The sequence below is a fragment of the Bufo bufo genome, chromosome 2, assembly GCF_905171765.1.
Source record: "Bufo bufo chromosome 2, aBufBuf1.1, whole genome shotgun sequence".
Taxonomy (NCBI): Eukaryota; Metazoa; Chordata; class Amphibia; order Anura; family Bufonidae; genus Bufo; species Bufo bufo.
This window is the reverse complement of record NC_053390.1, coordinates 68,007,952-68,035,746: the sequence shown is the minus strand read 5'-3', so window position 1 is coordinate 68,035,746 and position 27,795 is coordinate 68,007,952. Positions and strand designations below refer to the sequence as shown.

At 43.9% G+C, this 27,795-nt stretch overlaps 1 protein-coding gene across 1 annotated transcript in view; it reads left to right on the top strand.

The window, feature by feature from the left end:
* Positions 1 to 240: 240 nt before the first annotated feature.
* Positions 241 to 27,795, top strand: part of LOC120990704 — an 82,972-nt gene continuing 55,417 nt past the window's right edge. Inside the window, exons 1-2 of the mRNA XM_040419610.1 lie at positions 241 to 934; positions 4,414 to 4,554. Of these exons, the coding sequence (XP_040275544.1) occupies positions 241 to 934; positions 4,414 to 4,554 (835 nt within the window). The remainder of the gene's footprint in view (positions 935 to 4,413; positions 4,555 to 27,795) is intronic.

Sequence of the window (27,795 nt, the reverse complement as noted above, 5' to 3'; positions counted from 1 at the left end):
GTGACAGCCACCGCCATAAGGTTTTTTAAAAGTCTCTGTCTCCATCAGATGGAATTACAGTTCATGAAGGGGCTTGGCTGTGCAGGACTAGTGAGGAAAGGGTCAATAGTGAGTGGGGGCGGGAGCGGAGGGAAGCGCGAGTTGCTAGGGCGGTGGGGGGCGTGGCCAGAGGTGAGAAGGAGGAAGAAGGCGGAAGTAAGAGCAGTGTTGGCCAGGAGACTGAATCGGACGGACTGCAGCATGTCGGCGCCTGTGATGACGGTGGAGGAGATGTTAGAGAGGCTGAGGAGAGAAGCGGAGGTGCGGGGGCCTGGCTGGCTGCAGGAGCAGGTTGGTGCATGCATAGTTTCACCTGCTCCTGTGGCTACCCCTAATGTTCGGGCTGCCCGGCCGCGGCGGAGTATTCCACCGGCGCGCCTAAGCCCTGAAGTCACCCCCCGGGCCCGGCGCCGAGTAGGGAGCCCCCCTGTGGACCCTCGGCGGCGGAGAGCGGCCGCTCAGCCTTCTGCGAGCCGCTCTCGCCGTGGGAGGAATCCCGTTACGCGGCGGGGCCCTGTGAGGAGTGGGACGCCCCTTCCCCCGCTCCCTGCGGCTGTGCAGCTGGATTCGGGACCAGGAACGGTGGACCGGCCCAGTCCCTCCTTCAGTGGGCGGTCCACTCGGCGGTCTGATGATGTCCGGGTTCCTCGGACTGCGCTGGTGGAGGACGAATACCAGCGCAGGTCCAGAGAAGATTTGAGCAGCGTGGAAGAAGGTCCCCTTGCAGTGGTGGAGGCCGCGGTCTCGTCCCGGTGTCCGGCCAGTGTGGTGCAGAGGGTCGTGCAAGTGGTCCAGGAGGAGCAGCCGTCGACGTCCAGGAGCTATGATGGTGCAGTGTCCGTGCGGCAGGAGTCAGGATCTGCGGCAGCGGGAGTCACAGCGCCCGTGGTGCCTGGTGAGATTGCTTGGGGCTCCATGTTAGCGCAGGGTCTCCCGGTTGGTGGGGGGGGGACCATGGGGCATTTTAGTAAGGGTTTGGGGCAGTTTTTGGGGGGATTGGCGGGATGGTTGTCAGGTATGGGAGCTGGCGGCGGGTCTCCGTTGCCTGGTTGGGGAGTGGTGCCGGGGTCAGGGGTTGGTGTGCAAGGGGCTGCGGCGGGGTTGGGGTCGGTGTCAGTGGAGACGCAGGCTGGTGGAGAAGGGGAGGGGCAGAGGTTAGATGATAGGGCTCGTGGTGAGGTGTATGTGTGCTTTGAGGGGCCGCTGGGGGCTCATTTGAAGCAAGAGGTGAGGGAAAAGATCTGGAAAGGTGAGTACGTGGAGATATTCTCGCTTCTCCCGTTCGAAAGGTTTAATCGGGATAGGGGTAAGAAGGACGAGGGAAAAAAGGAGGAGGAGGAGAAGCGGCGGCATCGTTTGATCCCACGTACCTTTGCTAATTGGCTTCAGGCGTTTGCCATATTAGCAAGTGTCATTGGTGAAAGGTCTCCTGAATGTTGTTCGGCACTTTTTTGCTACCAGGACGCTATTGGGGAGGCTTATAGGGTTTATGGTGGGGTGGGTTGGCTCAGGTACGATGAGCAGTTTCGGCAGCGTAAGGCGGTGAGGCCTGATATCCGGTGGGATCATAAGGATATTGGGTTGTGGTTGAGGGTGACGGCGCCTCCTAGAGCTGGGCAGTCCTTTCTGGGGGAGTCCGGGGGATCATCCCCGGGGGCGTTGGCAGCGGCATCAGCAAAAGGGTTGTGCTTCCTTTTCAACAAAGGAAATTGCAGATTTGGGGCCAAGTGCAAATTTAAGCACGAGTGCACGGGGTGTGGGGGAGCTCATGGAGCTAACCGTTGTTTCAAAGGGGGAAGGAATAGGGGGGGGGGATGGTTCTGGAAAAGGGACGGACGCCGGTGCGGGTGGAAGAGATGCAGGTGTTCCTAGATAGATACCCGGATCGGGTTGCGGCTGGTTTGTTGGGGGATGGTTTTAGGTTTGGTTTTCGGATTCCATCGGTGGTTACGGCGGGGCCTATGGTTCCTAAGAATCTTAGGTCTGCGCTTGTTCACGCGGAAGTAGTAACGGAATCCGAAGGAAGGAAGTGGAGTTGGGGCGGATGGCGGGTCCATTCAAGGAGCCGCCGATTGGGGGGTTGAGGGTGTCTCCGCTGGGGGTGGTGCCGAAGAAAGAGCCGAACAAGTTTCGGCTCATTCATCACTTGTCTTATCCGAAAGGTGCGTCGGTCAATGATGGGATAGATCCTGAACTTTGTTCGGTGGTCTACACTTCATTTGATGCGGCTGTAAAATGGGTGAGGCGGTTGGGGCAGGGGGCGTTGATGGCTAAGGTTGATGTGGAGGCGGCGTTTCGCTTGCTTCCGGTGCATGTAGAGAGCATGGGATTATTGGGTTGTTTTTGGGATGGGGAATATTTTGTGGATAGGTGCTTGCCGATGGGCTGCTCTCTTTCGTGTGCTTATTTTGAGACTTTTAGCTCATTTCTGGAATGGGTAGTGGTGGAAGTTTCAGGTTGTTCATCCGTTATCCATTATTTAGACGATTTTTTATGTTTAGGGCCGGCGAAATCACGGGTTTGTTCTTTGTTGCTGCATACAGTGCAGTCGGTTTTTGCGCGCTTTGGGGTACCGTTGGCGCAGGAGAAGACGTTGGGTCCGGTGACGGAATTGTGTTTTTTGGGGATTGTTATAGATACGGAACGGATGGAGTGTAGTCTTCCCCAGGATAAGTTGGTGGATCTACGTCAGGAGATTGATAGGGCCATGGGGAGGGAGAAGATTAGGTTGCGGGAGTTGCAGTCATTGTTAGGTAAATTGAATTTTGCGTGTCAAATTATGCCTATGGGTAGAATTTTTTGTAGAAGATTGGCCGCGGCTACGGCAGGGGTATCGGCGCCGTATCATTTTATCAGGTTACGTAAAGAGTTAAAAGGGGATTTGAGGGCGTGGGCAGAGTTTTTGGGTCAGTACAATGGTAGGTCTTTGGTGATGGCGGAGTTGTGTGATAGCGTGGATTTTGAGTTATATACAGACGCGTCAGGGGGGGTGGGTTTTGGGGCCTATTGCCAGGGACAATGGTGTGCAGGCGTGTGGCCAGAGTCGTGGGTAAGTCGTGGGTGGGTAAAAAACATGGCCTTGTTAGAACTATTTCCCATTGTAATGGCGGTGGTGTTGTGGGGCGAGAAATTGGGAAACAGGAAGGTGCGCTTTCATTGTGACAATTTGGGGGTGGTTCAGGCTATCAACAGTTTGTCCGCATCTTCCCCGCCGGTGGTTAGGCTGTTACAGTTTTTGGTATTGCGTTGTTTGTCGATTAACGTGTGGTTGGTGGCGGAACATGTGGCTGGAGTGGCTAATTCAGTGGCGGATTCTCTTTCTCGTTTACAGTGGGAGCGGTTCCGGCTTCTTGCGCCGGGAGCGGTTCCGGCTTCTTGCGCCAGAAGCGGAGGTGGAGGGTCTGGAGTGTCCGTCGTGGCTGTGGGCAATCCTGGAGGAGAAGTGATGGGGTTGTTGAGGGATTCGTTGAGTCCGGGTACTTGGAGGGAGTATGGTAAGGCGTGGACGACCTGGGAGGCGTGGAATGGGACTTGGGGTGCCGGTGGAGTGGATGGCGATGTGCGGTTGTTGATGTTGTTGGGGCAGTTGAAGAGCGAGGGGTGGTCGGTGTCAAAGGTGAATCATCTTATTTCAGGTATAGCATTTGGGTTTAAGTGGCGGGGGTTACCTGATTTGACTAAGAGTTTTCTAGTAAGGCAGGTTTTGAAGGGTTGGCGTAGGGGTGCAGGCAGGGTGCCGGACTGTCGGAGGCCAGTGTCTTTTGAGTTGTTGGTGCAAATGGGTGATAAGTTGGGTGGTGTTTGCAGTTCGGGGTGGGAGCTGGGACTGTTTAAGGCTGCGTTTGCTTTGGCGTTTTTTGGGGCTTTTCGCTTGGGTGAGTTAATGTGTGATGGTGTTAGGAGAGTGGGGGGGGCTTAGGAGTGATGATATTGAGTTGGTGGGGGATAGGTTGCATGTCCGGATTCGCAGGTCAAAGACGGATCAGGAGGGTAGGGGGCAGCGTTTTATGTTGTTTTCAGTGCCGGGGTGTAGTATGTGCCCGGTGAAGTGTGCGGGATCGTATAGTGCAGGTTTGCAGAGTAACGAGGTCCCGTTTTTGAGGCATGAGGACGGTTCCTTTTTGTCTAGGTTTCAGTTTCTGGCGGTCTTTAAAAAATGTTTAAAGGTTTTGGGGGTGCCGGTTAAGGATTATTCTGGGCATTCATTCAGAATTGGTGCGGCAACTGAGGCAGCCAGGTTGGGCGCCGGTGAGGAGGTGATTAGGAGGATTGGGCATTGGGAGTCGGTTCGTTTTAAATCGTATGTGTGGCCTGCATTGTTGTAGAGTAAGGATGTAGGTAGGTGATGTTGATTTTGTTCTTTTGTGTTCACAGGTCGAATGATGGCGGCGTTGGTGTGGATTTTGGGGCACTCCTATGTGTTCTGGGGTGCAATCAGAGCGGATGTGAGGCCGAGTGGTCGGCAGTTGGGTGTGAGTCCGGAGTTGGCTACGGTCAGGTGGTTAGGAGTCAGAGGTATGTTGTGGGGCGGAGTGTTGCGGGAGGTGCATCATTTCGTTCGTTTGGATCGTCCTCCTGATGTGTTGGTGTTGCATGTGGGGGGGAATGATTTAGGAAAGCGTCCGTTTAGGGAATTGGTTCGGGATGTCAAGTTTGACTTACTCAGGATTTGGGCGTTGTTTCCGGGGGTGGTCATTGTCTGGTCTGACATTGTGCCGCGGAAGGCGTGGAGAGGTGCGAGGTCAGTGGAGAGCCTTAATAAGGCTAGGATAAAGGTAAACAGAGCGGTGGGCCGTTTTATGGCGAGGAATGGTGGTGTGGTGGTGCGGCATGAGGTATTGGAGAAGGGTGAGGGTGCGTTTTGGAGAGCAGATGGAGTGCACTTGAATGCGGTAGGTACGGATTTGTGGGCTCTGGGGCTCCAGAGTGGAGTGGAGATAGCTTTGCGTATGTGGAGGGATGCGCAGGGTTGAGGTAGTCAAGCTGCGCGTTCTTGGAGGCGGGGGAGGTCCTTGAAGTGGTGGAATATGGTGGTACCTGAGGATGGGAGGGCTCAGCGGGAGGGGCTGGACTCTCATTGAGGAGCTGGTAGGAACTAATTACGCGTCCATCAGTTGCTGCCTCCGAGCTGGGTTCAACGGCTGGGGGCAAGATGGAGACGCAGGTGTTCCAGTGTTTATAAAGTTATTGGGGCTTCTAGGTCCTCCCTCGTCATGGGTTTAACTCATGTTATATTTATGTTGTATTTATTTAATAAACGGCTGCTGTGGCCGATTAAATCCAAGCAGTGGTGTGGTGTGTTTATTTATATGGGTGAGGGTGAGGGGTGGAGGTTATGGGTTGGGTAGGCTTATAGGACTGAACGAATAGCCAATGCCTTCTTCATGAACATGCTAGGTTATGGTGGTGGAGGTGGTGGTGTTGCTGCCACATTCTCTGTCTGGGGTGACAGAAACATAGAAACATAGGGCCAGATTTATCATTAGCTCAGGTCAGAATAATGGAGTGAAAAAGTCCCAAAAAAGTCCCAAACGCTAAAACTGCGCACAAATTTGCGACTTTTTTCTGCTCTGCACTATGCTCGCCAGTTTTCTGAAAGTGGGCGTGTCTTCTTATGTAAATGAATCTCTAGACAGATTTACTATTGGGACTATTTAAAAAAGTCGCAAAAAAGTCCCAATTTCACTCCAGTGAGGACCATGCTTATCTTATGAGACTTTTTAATAGAACATGCGACTTTTTCAGAAAAACGTGCGAATTTTTCGTAAAGATGTGCAACTTTTGTAAAGCTGCTTACTGACGGATAAACTGCTACCGTCAAACCACATTTATTACAGTCTTAAAGGGCCGATCATAAATCTGACTTGGCTAAAACTGACTTTAGCCATATGTGAAAGTGGAGTGAGCTGTCAGAGGAATGATAAATCTGGCCCATAGAATGTATCAGCAGATAAGAACCATTTGGCCCATCTAGTCTGCCCAATATACTGAACACTATGGGCCAGATTTATCATTACTCTGACAGCTCACTCCACTTTCACATATGGCTAAAGTCAGTTTTAGCCAAGTCAGATTTATGATCGGCCCTTTAAGACTGTAATAAATGTGGTTTGACGGTAGCAGTTTATCCGTCAGTAAGCAGCTTTACAAAAGTCGCACATCTTTACGAAAAAGTCGCATGTTCTATTAAAAAGTCTCATAAGATAAGCATGGTCCTCACTGGAGTGAAATTGGGACTTTTTTGCGACTTTTTTAAATAGTCCCAATAGTAAATCTGTCTAGAGATTAATTTACATAAGAAAACACGCCCACATTCAGAAAACTGGCGAGCATAGTGCAGAGCAGAAAAAAGTCGCAAATTTGTGCGCAGTTTTAGCGTTTGGGACTTTTTTGGGACTTTTTCACTCCATTATTCTGACCTGAGCTAATGATAAATCTGGCCCTATGAATAGCCCCTGGCCCAATCTTATATGAAGGATGGCCTTATGCCACTGTCACAACAGAGGGCCACTGTCACAACAGAGGGGGAGGAAGAGGCCGAGACCTCAGCAGAAGAGGGAGCAAGAGGAGCCTGAGATATTTTGTGGTTTTTCAGGTGCGTACTCCACTGCGGCTCGTGCTTTGCATTTAGATACCTGGTAATGCAGGTGGTGCTCAGGTTTAGAACATGTTTGCCTAGCGTGCAAACCACTTGGTTTTATCGTCAGCACATTGTCTAAAGAACTGGCACGGAAAGAAACTCCTTGGAGCTGGCTTTGGTGTGCTCAGTCCCGGGGTGCGGTGGGCAGTAGCAGGCATACTGGCTAGGGGACGGCCACCCTGCTTTTGCACCCTGCACCCTCTTTTGCTGTGCGGCTGGCGCTGTGTGACCACCACCTCGTCCTCTGAACTGCACACGTCACTCGCATGATATTGATTCCATGTGGGGTCTAGGACCTCATCATCCTCCACATCATCTTCCACCCACTCTTCACCTCTGACCTCCTTGCCGGTCTGCACACATCAGAAAGCCGCAGAAGTTCGCACCTGTATTTCGTTATCATCATCAGAGACATGCTCCGGTGATCCTCCCATGTCCATGTCCTGAAACATAATTGGTTGGGCATCAGTGCACTCAATCTCTTCCACTTCTGGGGCAGGGCTAGGTGGATGGCCCACGGATACACCGCCAGCAGAGTCATCAAAAAGCATAAGAGGCTGCTTCATGACTTATTGGCTGATTTGCAAGGGGGTGAGGTAAAAGACAGATGCCTATGGGCTGCAGGTGCCAACTCTGCGGTTTCAGCAGAGGATTGGGTGAGAGACATGGTAAAGGAACGGGAAGCACTGTCAGCCACCCAATCTACTACCGCCTCTACTTGTTCTGGCCTCACCATTCATACACCTACGTGCACCTGAGGAAGGTGTTTCATTTGGGCGTGTAGCTTGCACAGATCGACCACATCCTCTCCCTGCAACAGGAGCTCCACCAGCAGCACCAGCAGCACCATGGCCACTTCCCTTATTCGATGCTCTCCTTATTCTTTGAGGTCACCCACTGAACTAACAGACAGATTAACTATATTAATTTCCCTGTCACGTATGCAGTGCAGGTATCACCAAAAATGGGTATATGTCACCTGCTGAACTAACAGTCAGATTAACTATATTAATTTCACGTGTATCTCGCACCTAAAATGGGTATATTGTCACCTACCGAATTAACAGACGGGCTAACTATTATATTTTTTTCTCAGGGGTACAAAAATGGTGCATTGCACCCACAAAAAATCACTATAGGTCACCCACAAAATTAACAGCCAGATTAATTATTATATTTCTGTGTCAGGGGTACAAAGATGATGCATTGCACCCACAAAAAATCGGTATAGGTCACATGCAAAACAAATAGCCAAATTCTTAACACTCTCCCTCACTTCAGCTGCCTGCTTCCTGTCCCTGTACTACTCAGAGCTGATGGTCGGTGCTACACGTGATCCAGCTTGTATAGAGGCGGAGTCACATGATGCATGGCTTCTAAGTGTCCACAGCTTAAAAGCTTATTGATTGGCTGCCCTTCAGCCTTTCAAAAGCTTTATTAAAGGCCCTTACATCGAACCTGAACTTTTCCGGCAAAGTTCACGTTCGGGTCCGGGTACCAGAACTCGAAAAGTTTGGTACGGACCCAAACTTTACAGTTCGGGTTCGCTCAACACTACTCCTATGTACTAGAATATAACTACTCTGATATTGCCCACTATCTAAAAGAATATAACTACTATAACACTGCTCCTATGTACAAGAATATAACTACTATAATACTGCTCCTATGTACAAAATATAACTACTGTAATACTGCCTAACATGTACAAGAATACAACTATTTTAATACTGTCTTCTATATGCAAGAATATAATTACTATAATGCCGTCTTCTATGCATAAGAATATAACTACTATAATACTGCTCCTATGTACAAAAATATAACTACTATAATACTGCTCCTATGTACAAGAATATAACTACTATAATACTGCTCCTATGTACAAGAATATAACTACTATAATACTGCCTCCTATGTGCAAGAATATAACTACTATAATACTGCTTCTATGTACAAGAATATATCTACTATAATACTGCCTCATATGTACAAGAATATAACTACTATAATACTGCCTTCTATGTACAAGAATATAACTGCTATAATACTGCTCCTATGTACAAGAATATAACTACTATAATACTGCCTCCTATGTACAAGAATATAACTACTATAATACTGCCTCCTATGTACAAGAATATAACTACTATAATACTGCTCCTATGTACAAAAATATAACTACTATAATACTGCTCCTATGTACAAGAAAATAACTACTATAATACTGCACCCTACATATTTGTGTATCACAGCAGGTCTATATAGTAGTGGCAATGAAAAATGTACAATGGAGATGTTTTTCCGTTCAGGCCATTTTTTTTTATTTAAACATAAAAAATCAGACAGTGCAGCATGCTTTCAAACAGACTGTTTGTTACCACCTTCTTGCATCCATTTACTCATAGCCATGGTGTATGTCCCTTTGTACATACTGCCCATATGTACAAGAATAAAACTACTATAATACTGCACCTATGTACACGAATAGTACAGCTATAGTAATGCGACTATGGACAAAAATATATCTACTGCAATACTGCTCCTATATACAAGTTTATTACTACTATAATACTGCCCCCTATGTACAAGAATATAACTACTATAATACTGCCTCCTATGTAAAAGAATAGTACAGCTATAATACTATGACTATGGACAAGAATATACTTATGATAATCCATTCCCCTAAGGAGAATAATACAGTTGTAAACAGTATAATCAAATAGCAAAACCTGGCATATGATTGTTCATGTTCTCTTAGCATTTTATTAGCTAAAGAAGCAGTTTGTACTCCAAAGCTTGTTTTCCCTCAGGTTTGTTGTGTAGGACACATCAAAGGATAATCAAATGGATTCTAAAGAAAAATACAAAAGAATCAGAAGATTTTTAAGCTTCGGACAGTTTACATAAAATAGTGTGCAGCCACCCCCATTTTACTGTCCATGGAGGAAGGCAAAATCGCGAAGGAGGAAGAAGAACGATGTTCACATGACACTGGGAGGAAGTGGAGGGGAGGGTTTGTCCAAATTGTCTGAGAGCCTGACAGGGGCGTAGCTAGAAATGCATGGGCCCCATAGCAAAAAAAATTTATAGGCCCCCCCGCAGCCCCCACATATCTATCGGACCTCCCACCACCCCTTCCAGAGCTCCCACCCAAACACCCATTATAGATCTCCCACCGCCATGAGCAGTTTCACACTTGCGGCAGGACGGATCCGACAGGCTGTTCAGCCTGTTGGATCTGTCCTGCCGCTATTTCGCTGGACCGCTGCTCCGTCCCCATTGACTATAATGGGAACGGGGACAGAGCTCCAGTGCAGCGCGGCAGTGTGCGGTGAAAGGCTGGCGGCCGAAAAGTACTGCAAGTCCGACTTTTTCGTCCGGTGACCTCTCACCGCACAGTGCCGAGCTGCGCCGGAGCTCCGCCCCATCCCCATTATAGTCAATGGGGACGGAGCAGCGGTCCAGCGAAATACCAGCAGGACGGATCCGACAGGGTGAACAGCATGCCGGATCCGTCCTGCCACAAGTGTAAAAGTACCTTTATGTCTGTCATATAAGAGTGTGCCCCCCAAAAGAAGGAAGGGGCGCCCTCCTTATCACTGCTGGCATCTCTTTTTAACATCAGATCATCAGACTCTCACTAATTACTAATTACAGCACACACCCCTGTAGTGTCCACCATCAGACAGGGGAGGGAAGAAAATAAACCCCAGAACTAGAGTGTCAGTGTGCCCCCTGATGTGTTGGGGGCCACACTCTAGTTCTGGGGTTTCTTCCCTCCCCTGTCTGATGGTGGACACTACAGGCCAGGGCGCAGGGTGTGTGCTGTAATTAGTAATTAGTGAGAGTCTGATGATCTGAATTCTGAAGTTAAAAAGAGCTGCCTGCATACCTGCAATGATAAGGAGGGCGCCCCTTGCTTCTCTTGGACCCCACTCTGAGTCTGCAGGCAGCTCTTTTTAACTTAAGAATTTAGATTATGTCAGATATCATAAATTCTCAATAATCTCACTTCCTTAAATTCAAGTGAATCACATCACTTACTTTTACAGTCACTGTCACTGTAGTCACACAGACAGCAGGCACAGACTGGAGAGGCACTGGACTGGACTGGACGGAGACTGGAGTCTGGACTCTGGAGACCACTGACTGAGGACTGGTCTGGACTGGAGTGAGTAGGACTAGTGACTGTGTCTGTGAGGTAAGGTTCCTCTCTCTCACTCTGAGTCTGAGCTGCGCCTGCTCTGCTCAGCCTCAGACTGGTTTCGGTAAGTCAGACTCAGATAGCGATAGCGCGAATCTGGCGCTAGTGCGGCCGCACTCCCTCTCCCTCCCTAGTCCCTCCACAACAGGTAACCCCCCCTCCATGGCCCGGCTCCGCCCCCACCACGGCCCGGTCCTGCCCTCCTCCTCCCAATCTAGTTACTAGGAGGAAATCTTTCCTGCGCTGCGGCTCTGGTGCCTGGCTCTTCCTCTGTCCCTCAGGTACACCCCCGTTCCGGCCCCCTCCACCGCCTACCTCTTCTTCTGCTCGTGCGGCAGTGCGCCCCGGGCCCACCTGCTTCAGCCTCCAGTCCTGACCACTCCTCCTTGCCTTCCCCCCAGCCAGGCCCGAGCCGCGGACCGCCCGCGTCCCGCCCACTACACTGGGCGGGCGGGCGGGCGGGCCTGGCTGCCTGTGTGCTTTTACTGTGTGTTAATAAAAAAATTAATTAAAAATGAATACGGTCCGGACTGGCCCCTAGTGGCGTAGGGCCCCATAGCCACTGCTATGGTTGCTATGGCAATCCCTACGCCACTGGAGCCTGACATACAGCATAGATCAGCCAAAGGGATGCAGCAGTCAGGGAGGTGCCTGTGCTGAACAAGCAGAACATCATTCTGCTTTGTATTTGTGACCTTGCACGAAGCTGTGCTGTGGCTGAGCTAAGCACAGTATAGGAAGATTATAGGGAGACTATAGGAGCTATATTTGGGTGTTTGGGATATATTAAGGGGTGTAATCAGGGAAAGGGAATGAGATCTGGTCACTAACAGTTGTATTTGCTGGTAGACTATTGTCAGCGCATCTTTTAGCAATTAGTTCATGCTAAAACAGGGGGGGAAAAATTTGGGTGGAAAAAAGTTTCATTACTTTCTTGTAAGCACCAAGGAGTTGCATCAAGGAGTGCCCCTTTTTTGTTCTCAAAACCAGTTTCTATGTACCGTTTGTTAATGAACACTTACATTGCTTCAGATAAGGGGTGGATAGTAGTGATGAGCTCGAATATTTAAATAGCGAATATTAATTGCGAATATCGTAACTTCGTAAATTCGCGAATATTACGAATATAGTGATATATATTTGTTATATCGAATATTCGTCATTTTTTAGCATCTGAAAACATGATTCCTCCCTGCTTCTTTCTTGTGGGTCAATAAGCCATTGGCCCACAAGCAACTTAAGCAGGAAGGAATCATGTTTTCATATGGAAAATAAAATGACCAATATTTTAAAAAATGAATACATAGCAATATAGTGAATATATTCGTTATTTAGAATTTTGGCATTATTTTTTTCCTATCTGTACAGTTGTTCGCATACTCCTCCCCGACAAGCGTCCCCGTAACCATGGGAACGCCTGTGGGTTAGAAAATACCATCGGATCTGAGTTTTCCCTGAGATCGTGAAAACTCAGATCCGATGGTATATTCTAACCCACAGACGTTCCCATGGTTACGGGGACACTTGTCGGGGAGCAGTATGCCAAAGTGGAATAACAGTACACATTGGGGAAAAAAAAGACGAATATTCTAAATAACGAATTTATTCGCTCTATTGCTAAATTCATAATATTCTAAAAAACGAAGTTATAGCAATATATAGCGAATATTCGTAAAATACACATATAGACTGCCATTTAGCTAATATAGTGCTATAGTAATTTTTTTAATAGTGTACATATTTTCCAAAACTGAAGTTCAGAAAAGGCAAAAAATTTTTTACAAAAAAAAAAGATTATAGCACTATATTAGCTAAATTGCAGTCTACAGGGAGTGCAGAATTATTAGGCAAGTTGTATTTTTGAGGATTAATTTTATTATTGAACAACAACCATGTTCTCAATGAACCCAAAAAACTCATTAATATCAAAGCTGAATATTTTTGGAAGTAGTTTTTAGTTTGTTTTTAGTTTTAGCTATTTTAGGGGGATATCTGTGTGTGCAGGTGACTATTACTGTGCATAATTATTAGGCAACTTAACAAAAAACAAATATATACCCATTTCAATTATTTATTTTTACCAGTGAAACCAATATAACATCTCAACATTCACAAATATACATTTCTGACATTCAAAAACAAAACAAAAACAAATCAGTGACCAATATAGCCACCTTTCTTTGCAAGGACACTCAAAAGCCTGCCATCCATGGATTCTGTCAGTGTTTTGATCTGTTCACCATCAACATTGCGTGCAGCAGCAACCACAGCCTCCCAGACACTGTTCAGAGAGGTGTACTGTTTTCCCTCCTTGTAAATCTCACATTTGATGATGGACCACAGGTTCTCAATGGGGTTCAGATCAGGTGAACAAGGAGGCCATGTCATTAGATTTTCTTCTTTTATACCCTTTCTTGCCAGCCACGCTGTTGAGTACTTGGACGCGTGTGATGGAGCATTGTCCTGCATGAAAATCATGTTTTTCTTGAAGGATGCAGACTTCTTCCTGTACCACTGCTTGAAGAAGGTGTCTTCCAGAAACTGGCAGTAGGACTGGGAGTTGAGCTTGACTCCATCCTCAACCCGAAAAGGCCCCACAAGCTCATCTTTGATGATACCAGCCCAAACCAGTACTCCACCTCCACCTTGCTGGCGTCTGAGTCGGACTGGAGCTCTCTACCCTTTACCAATCCAGCCACGGGCCCATCCATCTGGCCCATCAAGACTCACTCTCATTTCATCAGTCCATAAAACCTTAGAAAAATCAGTCTTGAGATATTTCTTGGCCCAGTCTTGACGTTTCAGCTTGTGTGTCTTGTTCAGTGGTGGTCGTCTTTCAGCCTTTCTTACCTTGGCCATGTCTCTGAGTATTGCACACCTTGTGCTTTTGGGCACTCCAGTGATGTTGCAGCTCTGAAATATGGCCAAACTGGTTGCAAGTGGCATCTTGGCAGCTGCACGCTTGACTTTTCTCAGTTCATGGGCAGTTATTTTGCGCCGTGGTTTTTCCACACGCTTCTTGCGACCCTGTTGACTATTTTGAATGAAACGCTTGATTGTTCGATGATCACGCTTCAGAAGCTTTGCAATTTCTAGAGTGCTGCATCCCTCTGCAAGATATCTCACTATTTTTGACTTTTCTGAGCCTGTCAAGTCCTTCTTTTGACCCATTTTGCCAAAGGAAAGGAAGTTGCCTAATAATTATGCACACCTAATATAGGGTGTTGATATCATTAGAACACACCCCTTTCTCATTACAGAGATGCACATCACCTAATATGCTTAATTGGTAGTAGGCTTTCGAGCCTATACAGCTTGGAGTAAGACAACATGCATAAAGAGGATGATGTGGTCAAAATACTCATTTGCCTAATAATTCTGCACGCAGTGTAGCAATATATTTGAAATATTCGCGAATTAGCGAAGTGCCGATATTTGCAAAAAAAATTAGATATTTGAATATTCACGCTCAACACTATTAGAGAAGGATTGTGGTGGCAGCAATAAATAGCAGAGACAGTGTATGGCCAGAACCTCCCAAACAACTGCCAGGGTCAGATATGCTTCCGGAACTGGCAATGCTGCTGATACTATAGGCGCAGGCCCAAAATGTGCCAGACATCAGCCAAGTTTTTTTCTTCTGGAAGAAAAAAGCATTGACATGTGCAAGATCTGCAAGATTAAAATAGGCTGTAGGCATTCAAACACAAACATAGGCACCATGGCTGTATTGCAGCACATATGTCAGCATCACCCAATGGGTGGGAAAATGGAAGTGGCCACTAGCTAGCACAACAAGAGCATCCTCCTTCTCGCAATCTTCTTTGTGGCAGCCAGACCAAATCTACATACAGTACATCACAGTGTCCTTGGCATCATCATAATCAGTTGCTGCTTCTCCCTCTCAGAATAGTTCTGACATCCCATTGGGTGTCTCCCTGCTGACTCCAACCTAGCAAGGTGGTCAGTGACAATTGACGTAACATGGTGGTCGATTTAGGGGAATTCAAAAATGCTGTCTACATGGCACACATGATAAACCTAGTAGTGCAAAGCTTTTAAAAACAGTAAATTGAGTTGCGGAAGGTGCTGGCAATGTCCAGGAGACTGTATGTGGCAAAGAACGCTCTCATGCACTTGCAGTGACCTGCATATTACCCAATGTTCCAACTCGCTGGAATTCCACTTTGCACATGTTAGACCATCTGTATGAGCAATGTAAAGCTGTGAATGATTTTGTCATGCACCAGATCACCTCAGCAGGGAGCATGTGTTGTTATAAGGTCAGGCAGTGGCAGTTTATCAGAGACACTGTTGTGCACTGAAGCCATTCGAAGAGGCCAAACAATTTGTCATTAGGGACAACTATGGTATAAACAATGTTATCCTTCTCATATTTATCTTAGAACATACACTCACGGTCATGCAACAGGGGATGTTAGTGGAAGAACAGGTTAGGCTACTTTCACACTAGCGTTTTTGGCTTTCCATTTGTGAGATCCGTTCAGGGCTCTCACAAGCGGTCCAAAATAGATCAGTTTTGCCGTAATGCATTCTGAATGGAAAATGATCTGCTCAGAATGCATCAGTTTGACTCAGTTTGCCTCTGTTATGTCTCCATTTCGCTTTGGAGGCGGACACCAAAACGCTGCTTGCAGCGTTTTGGTGTCCATCTGACGAAACTGAGTCAAACGGATCCATTCTGACACACAATGCAAGTAAACAGGGACTCATTCGTTTTCTTTGATACAATCTGGCACAATAGAAAACGGAACAGTCCTCCATTGACTTTCAATGGTGTTCAAGACGGATCTGTCATGGCTATGTTAAAGATAATACATACTGATCCGTTCTGAATGGATGCAGATGTTTGCATTATCTGAACGGATCCATCTGTGCAGATCCATGACGGATGCGCACCTAACGCGAGTGTGAAAGTAGCCTTACTCATCTTGCAGACTGGCCTATGTTTGTTGGGGACCCACGAAGAGAAAGTCCCATGGAGGAGTAAGATAAGAATGAGGAGCTACCACAGGTGGAAAAAAAGTGGTTGGTGGTAGAGATGGCCTTGCAGTTCGCCCGGCGGTCGTTTGCAGTTCGCCCTTGCGAACATATCACAATGTTCGCATGCGCCATATTATTTTGCATTGTGCCGAACTTTGACCCATGACACATCCATCAGGTGTGACAGGACAGCCAATTGAGATGTTTCAGCACATGGACACACCCCCACTCTATAAAATGGCAGCCATTTTACATTCTGTGTTTTGCCATTGTAGGGAGATGTTGCTTTGTGGAGCAGGGACAGACTGTTAGGGAAACGAAACGCTAGCTAATAGGGCCACAAAAGTCATTTTTAAGACTGGTATAGGTGTGAAATACTGAAAATACTGAGGGGTGTGACATTCTTATAATATACTTTCTAACATAGAAAATATATTAGAGTACATTTTTTTGTGTGCAGCAGTTGTGTGTGATACGGCAGCTATATAAAGGGTATATAACGGGTGTGATATACCTGTTGACCCCTCAGAAAACTGATTGAGGGGTATGATATACCTTCTTCTACAAAATACTGATTAAGGGGTTTGATATACCTGCTTCCACAAAATACTGATTAAGGGGTGCAATATACCTGCTTCCAAAAAATTCAGATTGAGGGGTGCGATATTCCTGCTTCCACCAAATATTGATTTAGGGGTTCTATATACCTGTTTCTACAAAATGCTGATTGAGGGGTCCGATATACCTGCTTCCACCAAATATTGATTTAGAGGTTCTATATACCTGTCTCCACAAAATACAGATTGAAAGGTGCGATATACCTGCTTCTACAAAATACTGTTTAAGGGGTTCTATATACCTGCCTCCACTTAATTCTGATTGAGGGGTGCGATATACCTGCTTCTACCAAATTTTGACTCAGGTGTTCTATATACCTGTTTCCACAAATACTGACTGAGTGGTGCGATATGCCTGCTTCCACAACATTTTGATTGACGGGTTTGATTTACCTGCTTCCACAAAATACTGATTAAAGGGTGCGATATACCGGCTTACACCAAATACTGATTGAGTCCTGTGATACACCGGCTTCCACAAAATACTAAATAAGAGATTCGATATACCTGCTTCCACTAAATATTGATTTAGGGATTCTATATACCTGTCTCCACAAAATAAAGATTGAAAGATGCGATATACCTGCTTCCACAAAATACTGATTGAGGCGTGCAATATACCTGCTTCCACAAAAAACTGATAAAGAGGTTTGATATGCCTGTCACCACAAAATACAGATTGATGGGTACAATATACCTGCTTCCCCCAAATATTGATTCAGGTTTTCTATATACCTGTTTCCTCAAAATACTGATTGAGGGGTGCGATTTACCTGATTCAACAAAATATTAATTGAGGGGTGCGATATACCTGTTTCCACAAAATATTGATTTAGAGGTTCTTAATACCTGTCTCCACAATATACTGATTGAGGGGTGCGATATACCTGCGTCTACAAAATACTATTTAAGAAGTTCTATGTTCCTGCTTCCACAAAATTCTGATTGAGGGGTTTGATATACCTGCTTCCACAAAATACTGATTGAGGGGTGCGATATACCTGCTTCCACAATATACAGATTAAGACGTTTAATATTCCTGCTTCTACAAAATATTGATTGAGGGGTTCTATATACCTGCTTTAAAAAAATACTGATTAAGGGGTGCAATATACCTGCTTCCACAAAATACTGATTAAGGCGTTTAATATACCTGTTTCCACAAAATATTGATTGAGGGGTTCTATATACCTGCTTTAAAAAAATACTGATTAAGGGGTGCGATATACCTGCTTCCACAAAATACAGATTAAGGCGTTTAACCTGTTACGGACACAGGGCGTACAGGTATGCCCTGATGTCCTGGTAATTAAGGACACACCTGTATGCCCTGTGTATTTCCGATCACCGCTGCGCGGATCTCACAGGCCGGAAGCTGTATGAGTAATACACACAATATTACTCATACAGCCAATGCATTCCTATACAGAAGTATTGGAATGCATTGTAAAAGGGATCAGAACCCCAAAAGTTGAAGTCCCAAAGTGGGACAAAAAATTAAGTAAAAAAAAAGTTGAAAAATAAAGTTTTCCCCTCCAAAAATTAAAAGTTTCAAGTAAAAAAAAAACAAAAACGTAATTTTCCCCAAATAAAGTTAACAAAAAGTGGTAAAAAATAGGGTGGAAAAAAAAGTAGACATATTAGGTATTGCCGCATCCGTATAGACCGGCTCTATAAACATATCACACGACCTAACCCCTCAGATGAACACCGTAAAAAAAAAAAAAAAAAAAAAAAATGTGCAAAATAAAAAAATATTTTGTCACCTTACATCACAAAAAATACAACAGTAAGCGATCAAAAAGGCGTATGCCCACCAAAATAGTACCAATAGTACCAATCTAACCGTCACCTCATCCCGCAATAAATGAGCCCCTATATAAGACAATCGCCCAAAAAATAAAAAAAAATAAGCTGTTAAATTAAAGTATACATATTAGGTATCGCCACATCCGTATTGACCGGCTCTATAAAAATATCACATGACCTAACCTCTCAGGTGAACACCGTAAAAAATTAAAATAAAAACGGTGTAAAAAAAGCAATTTTTTGTTACCTTACATCATAAAAAGTGTAATAGCAAGCGATCAAAAAGTCATATGCACCCCAAAATAGTGCCATTCAAACCGTCATCTCATCCTGCAAAAAATGAGACCCTACCTAAGATAATCGCCCAAAAACTGAAAAAACTATGGCTCTCAGACTATGGAGACACTAAAACATGATTTTTTTTTGTTTCAAAAATGAAATCATTGTGTAAAACTTACATAAATAAAAAAAAGTATACATATTAGGTATCGCCACGTCCGTATCGACCGGATCTATATAAAAATCACATGACTTAACCCCTCAGGTGAACAACGTAAAAAAATATAATTAAAATCTGTGTAAAAAAAGCCATTTTTTGTCACCTTACATCACAAAAAGTGTAATAGCAAGTGATCAAAAAGTCATATGCACCCCAAAATAGTGCCAATCAAACTTTCATCTCATCCTGCAAAAAATTAGACCCTACCTAAGATAATCGCCCAAAAACTGAAAAAACTATGGCTCTCAGACTATGGAGACACTAAAACATGATTTTTTTTTGTATTAAAAATGAAATCATTGTGTAAAACTTACATAAATAAAAAAAAGTATACATATTAGGTATCTCCACGTCCGTATCGACCGGATCTATATAAAAATCACATGACTTAACCCCTCAGGTGAACAACGTAAAAAAATAAAAATAAAATCTGTGTAAAAAAAGCCATTTTTTTGTCACCTTACATCACAAAAAGTGTAATAACAAGCGATCAAAAAGTCATATGCACCCCAAAATAGTGCCAATCAAACTTTCATCTCATCCTGCAAAAAATTTGACCCTACCTAAGATAATCGCCCAAAAACTGACTCAGACTATGGAGACACTAAAACATGATTTTTTTTGTTTCAAAAATGAAATCATTGTGTAAAACTGACATAAATAAAAAAAATTGTATACATATTAGATATCGCCACATCTGTCACAACCTGCTCTATAAAAATACCGCATGATCTAACCTGTCAGATGAAAAAAAGAACGGTGCCAAAACAGCTATTTCTTGTTACCTTGCCTCACAAAAAGTGTAATATAGAGAAACCAAAAATCATATGTACCCTAAACTAGTACCAACAAAACTTCCACCCTATCCCCTAGTTTCTAAAATGGGGTCACTTTTTTGGAGTTTCTACTCTAGGGGTGCATCAAGGGGGCTTCAAATGGGACATGGTGTCAAAAAACAGTCCAGCAAAATCTGCCTTCCAAAAACCGTATGGCATTCCTTTCCTTCTGTGCCCTGCCGTGTGCCCGTACAGCAGTTTACAACCACATATGGGGGGTTTCTGTAAACTACAGAATCAGGGCCATAAATATTGAGTTTTGTTTGGCTGTTAACCCTTGGTTTGTAACTGAAAAAAATGGATTAAAATTGAAAATTTGCAAAAAAAATAAAAATTCTGAAATGTCATCTCCATTTGCCAATAACTCTTGTGGAACACCTAAAGGGTTAACGACGTTTGTAAAATCACTTTTGAATACCTTGAGGGGTGAAGTTTCTTAGATGGGGTTACTGTTATGGATTTTCTACTCTAGGGGTGCATCAGGGGGCCTTCAAATGGGACATGGTGTAAAAAAAAACAGTCCAGCAAAATCTGCTCCCAAAAACCGTATGGCCTTCCTTTCCTTCTGCGCCCTGCCGGGTGCCCGTACAGCAGTTTATGACCACATATGGGGTGTTTGTGTAAACTAAAGAATCAGGGCCATAAATATTGAGTTTTGTTTGGCTGTTAACCCTTGCTTTGTAACTGGAAAAAATGGATTAAAATGGAAAATCTCCCAAGAAATAGAAATGTAAAAATACTGAAATTTCATCTCCATTTGCCAATAACTCTTGTGGAACACCTAAAGGGTTAATGACGTTTGCAAAATTAGTTTTGAATACCTTGAGGGGTGTAGTTTCTTAGATGGAGTCACTTTTATGGAGTTTCTACTCTAGGGGTGCATCAGGGGGGATTCAAATGGGACAAGGTGTAAAAAAAAACAGTCCAGCAAAATCTGCCTTCCAAAAACCGTATGGCATTCCTTTCCTTCTGCGCCCTGCCGTGTTCCCGTACAGCTGTTTACGACCACATATGGGGTGTTTCTGTAAACTACAGAATCAGGGCCATAAATATTGAGTTTTGTTTGGCTGTTAACCCTTGCTTTGTAACTGGAAATAATATATACAAATGGAAAATCTGCCAAAAAAGTGAAATTTTGAAATTGTATCTCTATTTTCCATAAATTCTTGTGGAACACCTAAAGGGTTAACGATGTTTGTAAAATCAGTTTATAATACCTTAAGGGGTGTAGTTTCTAGAATGGGGTCATTTTTGGGTGGTTTCTATTATGTAAGCCTCACAAAGTGACTTCAGATCTGAACTGGTCCTTAAAAAGTGGTTTTTTTAAATTTCAGAGAGATTTCAAGATTTACTTCTAAACTTCTAAGCCTTGTAACGTCCCCCAAAAATAAAATGTCGTTCCCAAAATAATCCTAACATGAAGTAGACATATTGGAAATGTAAAGTAATAACTATTTTTGTAGGTATTAATATGTACAGTCGTGGCCAAAAGTTTTGAGAATGACAAAAATATTAGTTTTCACAAAGTTTGCTGCTAAACTGCTTTTAGATCTTTGTTTCAGTTGTTTCTGTGATGTAGTGAAATATAATTACACGCATTTCATACGTTTCAAAGGCTTTTATCGACAATTACATTACATTTATGCAAAGAGTCTGTATTTGCAGTGTTGGCCCTTCTTTTTCAGGACCTCTGCAATTCGATTGTGCATGCTCTCAATCAACTTCTGGGCCAATTCCTGACTGATAGCAACCCATTCTTTCATAATCACTTCTTGGAGTTTGTCAGAATTAGTGGGTTTTTGTTTGTCCACCCGCCTCTTGAGGATTGACCACAAGTTCTCAATGGGATTAAGATCTGGGGATTTTCCAGGCCATGGACCCAAAATGTCAACGTTTTGGTCCCCGAGCCACTTAGTTATCACTTTTGCCTTATGGCACGGTGCTCCATCGTGCTGGAAAATGCAATGTTCTTCACCAAACTGTTGTTGGATTGTTGGAAGAAGTTGCTGTTGGAGGGTGTTTTGGTACCATTCTTTATTCATGGCTGTGTTTTTGGGCAAAATTGTAAGTGAGCCCACTCCCTTGGATGAGAAGCAACCCCACACATGAATGGTCTCAGGATGCTTTACTGTTGGCATGACACAGGACTGATGGTAGCGCTCACCTTTTCTTCTCCGGACAAGCTTTTTTCCAGATGCCCCAAACAATCGGAAAGAGACTTCATCGGAGAATATGACTTTGCCCCAGTCCTCAACAGTCTATTCACCATACTTTCTGCAGAAGATCATTCTGTCCCTGATGTTTTTTTTTGGAGAGAAGTGGCTTCTTTGCTTCCCTTCTTGACACCAGGCCATCTTCCAAAAGTCTTCGCCTCACTGTGCGTGCAGATGCGCTCACACCTGCCTGCTGCCATTCCTGAGCAAGCTCTGCACTGGTGGCACTCCGATCCCGCAGCTGAATCCTCTTTAGGAGACGATCCTGGCGCTTGCTGGACTTTCTTGGACGCCCTGAAGCCTTCTTAACAAGAATTGAACCTCTTTCCGTGAAGTTCTTGATGATCCTATAAATTGTTGATTGAGGTGCAATCTTAGTAGCCACAATATCCTTGCCTATGAAGCCATTTTTATGCAATGCAATGATGGCTGCACGCGTTTCTTTGCAGGTCACCATGGTTAACAATGGAAGAACAATGATTTCAAGCATCACCCTCCTTTTAACATGTCAAGTCTGCCATTTTAACCCAATCAGCCTGACATAATGATCTCCAGCCTTGTGCTCGTCAACATTCTCACCTGAGTTAACAAGACGATTACTGAAATTATCTCAGCAGGTCCTTTAATGACAGCAATGAAATGCAGTGGAAAGTTTTTTTTTGGATTAAGTTAATTTTCATGGCAAAGAAGGACTATGCAATTCATCTGATCACTTTTCATAACATTCTGGAGTATATGCAAATTGCTATTATAAAAACGTAAGCAGCAACTTTTCCAATTTCCAATATTTATGTAATTCTCAAAATTTTTGGCCACGACTGTATTATAGAAGTAGAGAAATTGAAACTTGGTATTTTTTTATAAATAAAAATGAATTTTTTTGACTCCATTTTACATAAGTACAATATGTGACGAAAACACAATCTCAGAATGGCCTGGATAAGTCAAAGCGTTTTAAAGTTATCACTACTTAAAGTGACAATGGTCAGATTTGCAAAAAATGGCCTGGTCCTTAAGGTGAAATAAGGCTGTGTCCTTAAGGAGTTAATATACCTGCTTCTACAAAATATTGATTGAGGGGTTCTATATACCAGCTTTTAAAAAATACTGATTAAAGGGGTGCGATATACCTGCTTCCACAAAATACAGATTAAGGCGTTTAATATACCTGTTTCCACAAAAAACTGATTGAGGGGTGCGATATACCTGCTTCCAAAAAATACTGATTAAGGGGTGCGATATACCTGCTTCCACCAAATATTGATTGAGGCCTACGATACACAGGTTTCCACAAAATACTGATTGAGGGGTGCGATATTCCTCCTTCCACCAAATATTGATTCAGGGGTTCTATATACCTGTTTCCACAAAATGCTGATTGAGGGGTCCGATAAACCTGCTTCTATAAAATAATGATTAACCTCTTAAGGACATAGGGCGTACAGGTACGCCCTTGTGCCCTGGTACTTAAGGACACAGGGCGTACATGTACGCCCTGTGTATTTTCGATCACTGCCGTGCGGCTGGCAGTGATCGGAACCCGGTGCCTGCTCAAATCATTGAGCAGGCACCTAGGCTAAATGCGCGGGGGGGTCCCGTGACCCCCCCATGTCGGCGATCGCGGCAAACCGCAGGTCAATTCAGACCTGCGGTTTGCTGCGATTTCTGAAGTTTCTGGTCCCCGCAGTCCCTGACCGCGGGGATCAGAAACTTTATATGCCTAAAAAAAAAGTTTTATTCACCCCCCCCTGCACCCCCGAATGATTTTTATGGTGGCGGGAGGTGCAGGGGGAGGGTTGCGGGCGGTGTGGGCGGTGCGGGAGGCGGGCGGTGCGGCAGGCGGGATCGCGATCCCCCGCCCGCCTCCCCTTGTATAATCGTTGGTGTCTAGTGGGGATACCAGGGTGCCAGCACATTGCTGGCACCCTGGTATAAACGGCTGACATCTGCGATGCGATGTCAGCCGTTTAACCCTTTCCATACAGCGGTCCGTACGGACCGCTGTATGGAAAAGGTTAACAGCGCAGGGAGCTCCCTCCCTCTCCCATCGGGGGGCTGCTGGGCCTTTGCAGCCCCCCGATGGGGAGGGAGAGAGCCCCCAGAGAGCCCCCGAGAGATCCCCTCCTTACCCTTCCCCGTCTGCGAAGTTCTGAGCAGACGGGGAAGGTTCCCATGGCAACAGGACGCCTCTCAGGCGTCCTGCTGTCCATGGTGCTGAACAGATCTGTGCTGAAAGGCATAGATCTGTTCAGTGTAAGTAAAATACAGTACAGAACAATATATATTGTACTGTACTGTATTATTCAGACATCAGACCCACTGGATCTTCAAGAACCAAGTGGGTCTGGGTCAAAAAAAAGTGAATAAAAGTGAAAAAAAAGTAAAAATCAAAAAACACATTTATCACTGATAAAAAATGAAAAAAATAAAATTCCCTACACATGTTTGGTATCGCCGCGTCCGTAACGACCTGATCTATAAAACGGTCATGTTACTTTACCCGAACGGTGAACACCATAAAAATAAAAAATAAAAAACTATGATGAAATTGAAATTTTGCCCACCTTACTTCCCAAAAAAGGTAATAAAAGTGATCAAAAAAGTCGCATGTACGCCAAAATTGTAACAATCAAACCGTCATCTCATCCCGCAAAAATCATACCCTACCCAAGATAATCGCCCAAAAACTGAAAAAACTATGGCTCTTAGACTATGGAAACACTAAAACATGATTTTTTTTGTTTCAAAAATGAAATCATTGTGTAAAACTTACATAAATAAAAAAAAAGTATACATATTAGGTATCGCCGCGTCCGTATCGCCCGGCTCTATAAAAATATCACATGATCTAACCCCTCAGATGACCACCGTAAAAAAATTAAAATAAAAACGGTGTAAAAAAAGCCATTTTTTGTCATCTTACGTCACAAAAAGTGTAATAGCAAGCAATCAAAAAGTCATATGCACCCCAAAATAGATGCCAATCAAACCGTCATCTCATCCCGCAAAAAATGAGACCCTACTTAAGATAATCGCCCAAAAACTGAAAAAACTATGGCTCTTAGACTATGGAGACACTAAAACATTTTTTTGGTTTTAAAAATGAAATCATTGTGTAAAACTTACATAAATAAAAATAATTGTATACATATTAGGTATCTCCGCGTCCGTGACAACCTGCTCTATAAAATTACCACATGATCTAACCTGTCAGATGAATGTTGTAAATAACAAAAAAAAAAACTGTGCCAAAAAAGCTATTTCTTGTTACCTTGCCGCACAAAAAGTGTAATATAGAGCAACCAAAAATCATATGTACCCTAAACTAGTACCAACAAAACTGCCACCCTATCCCGTAGTTTCTAAAATGGGGTCACTTTTTTGGAGTTTCTACTCTAGGGGTGCATCAGGGGGGCTTCAAATGGGACATGGTGTCAAAAAAACCAGTCCAGCAAAATATGCCTTCCAAAAACCATATGGTGTTCCTTTCCTTCTGCGCCCTGCCGTGTGCCCGTACAGCTGTTTATGACCACATATGGGGTGTTTCTGTAAACTACAGAATTAGGGCCATAAATAATGAGTTTTGTTTGGCTGTTAACCCTTGCTTTGTAACTGGAAAAAAAATATTAAAATGGAAAATCTGCCAAAAAAGTGAAATTTTGAAATTGTATCTCTATTTTCCATTAAATCTTGTGCAACACCTAAAGGGTTAACAAAGTTTGTAAAATCAGTTTTGAATACCTTGAGGGGTGTAGTTTCTTAGATGGGGTCACTTTTATGGAGTTTATAATCTAGGGGTGCATCAGGGGGGCTTCAAATGGGACATGGTGCCAAAAAAACAGTCCAGCAAAATCAGCCCTCCAAAAACCAAACGGCGCACCTTTCACTCTACGCCCCGCTGTGTGCCCGTACAGTAGTTTACGGCCACATATGGGGTGTTTCTGTAAACAGCAGAGTCAGGGCAATAAAGATACAGTCTTGTTTGGCTGTTAACCCTTGCTTTGTTAGTGGAAAAAATGGGTTAAAATGGAAAATTAGGCAAAAAAATGAAATTCTCAAATTTCATCGCCATTTGCCAATAACTCTTGTGCAACACCTAAAGGGTTAACGACGTATGTAAAATCAGTTTTGAATACCTTGAGGGGTGTAGTTTCTTAGATGGGGTCACTTTTAGGGAGTTTCTCCTCTAGGGGTGCATCAGGGGGCTTCAAATGGGACATGGTGTAAATAAACCAGTCCATAAAAATCTGCCTTCCAAAAACCAAACGGCGCACCTTTCACTCTACGCCCCGCTGTGTGGCCGTACAGTAGTTTACGGCCACATATTGGGTGTTTCTGTAAATGGCAGAGTCAGGGCAATAAAGATACAGTCTTGTTTGGCTGTTAACCCTTGGTTTGTTAGTGGAAAAAATGGGTTAAAATGAAAAATTAGACAAAAAAATGAAATTCTCAAATTTCCTCCCTATTTGCCAATAACTCTTGTGCAACACCTAAAGGGTTAACAACGTATGCAAAATCAGTTTTGAATACCTTGAGGGGTGTAGTTTCTTAGATGGGGTCATTTTTGGGTGGTTTCTATAATGTAAGCCTCGCAAAGTGACTTGAGACCTGAACTGGTCCCTAGAAATTGAGTTTTTGTAAATTTCGGAAAAATTTCAAGATTTGCTTCTAAACTTCTAAGCCTTATAACATCCCCAAAAAATAAAATATCATTCCCAAAACAATTCAAACATGAAGTAGACATATGGGGAATGTAAAGTCATCACAATTTTTGGGGGTATTACTATGTATTACAGAAGTAGAGAAACTGAAACTTTGAAATTTGCAAATTTTTTTCAAATTTTTGTTAAATTAGGTACTTTTTGGTGCAAAAAAAATTTTTTTTTTGACTCCATTTTACCAGTGTCATGAAGTACAATATGTGACGAAAAAACAATCTCAGAACGGCCTGGATAAGTCAAACCGTTTTAAAGTTATCAGCACTTAAAGGGACTCTGGTCAGATTTTCAAAAAATGGCCTGGTCCTAAGGTGTAAAAAGGCTGTGTCCTTAAGGGGTTAAGGGGTTCTATATACCTAATTCCAGAAAATACTGATTGAGGGGTGCAATATACCTGCTTCCACCAAATATTGATTTAGGGGTTCTATATACCTGTCTCCACAAAATACATATTGAAAGGTGCGATATACCTGCTTCTACAAAATACTGTTTAAGGGGTTCTATATAACTGCTTCCACTTAATACTGATTGAGGAGTGTGATATGCCTGCTTCCACAACATTTTGATTGAGGGGTTTGATTTCCCTGCTCCCACAATATACTGATTAAGGGGTGCGATATACCTGCTTCCACCAAATACTGATTGAGTCCTGCGATACACCGGCTGCCACAAAATACTAATTAAGGGATTCGATATACCTGCTTCCACCAAATATTGATTTAGGGGCTCTATATACCTGTCTTCACAAAAATAAGATTGAAAGATGCGATATACATGCTTCCACAAAATTCTGATTGAGGCGTGCGATATACCTGCTTCCACAAAATACTGATTAAGTGGTTTGATATGCCTGTCTCAACAAAATACAGATTGAGGGGTGCGATATACCTGCTTCCACCAAATATTGATTCAGGTTTTCTATATACCTGTTTCCTCAAAATACTGATTGAGGGGTGCAATATATTTGCTTTAACAAAATATTGATTGAGGGATGCGATATACCTGCTTCCACCAAATATTGATTGAGGCATGCGATACACCAATTTCCACAAAATACTGATTGAGGGGTGCGATACACCAGCTTCCACCGAATATTGATTGAGGCCTCTGATACACCAACTTTCACAAAATACTGATTGAGGGGTGCGATATACTTGCTTCCACCAAATATTGATTAAGGGGTTCTATATACCTGCTTCCACAAATTTCT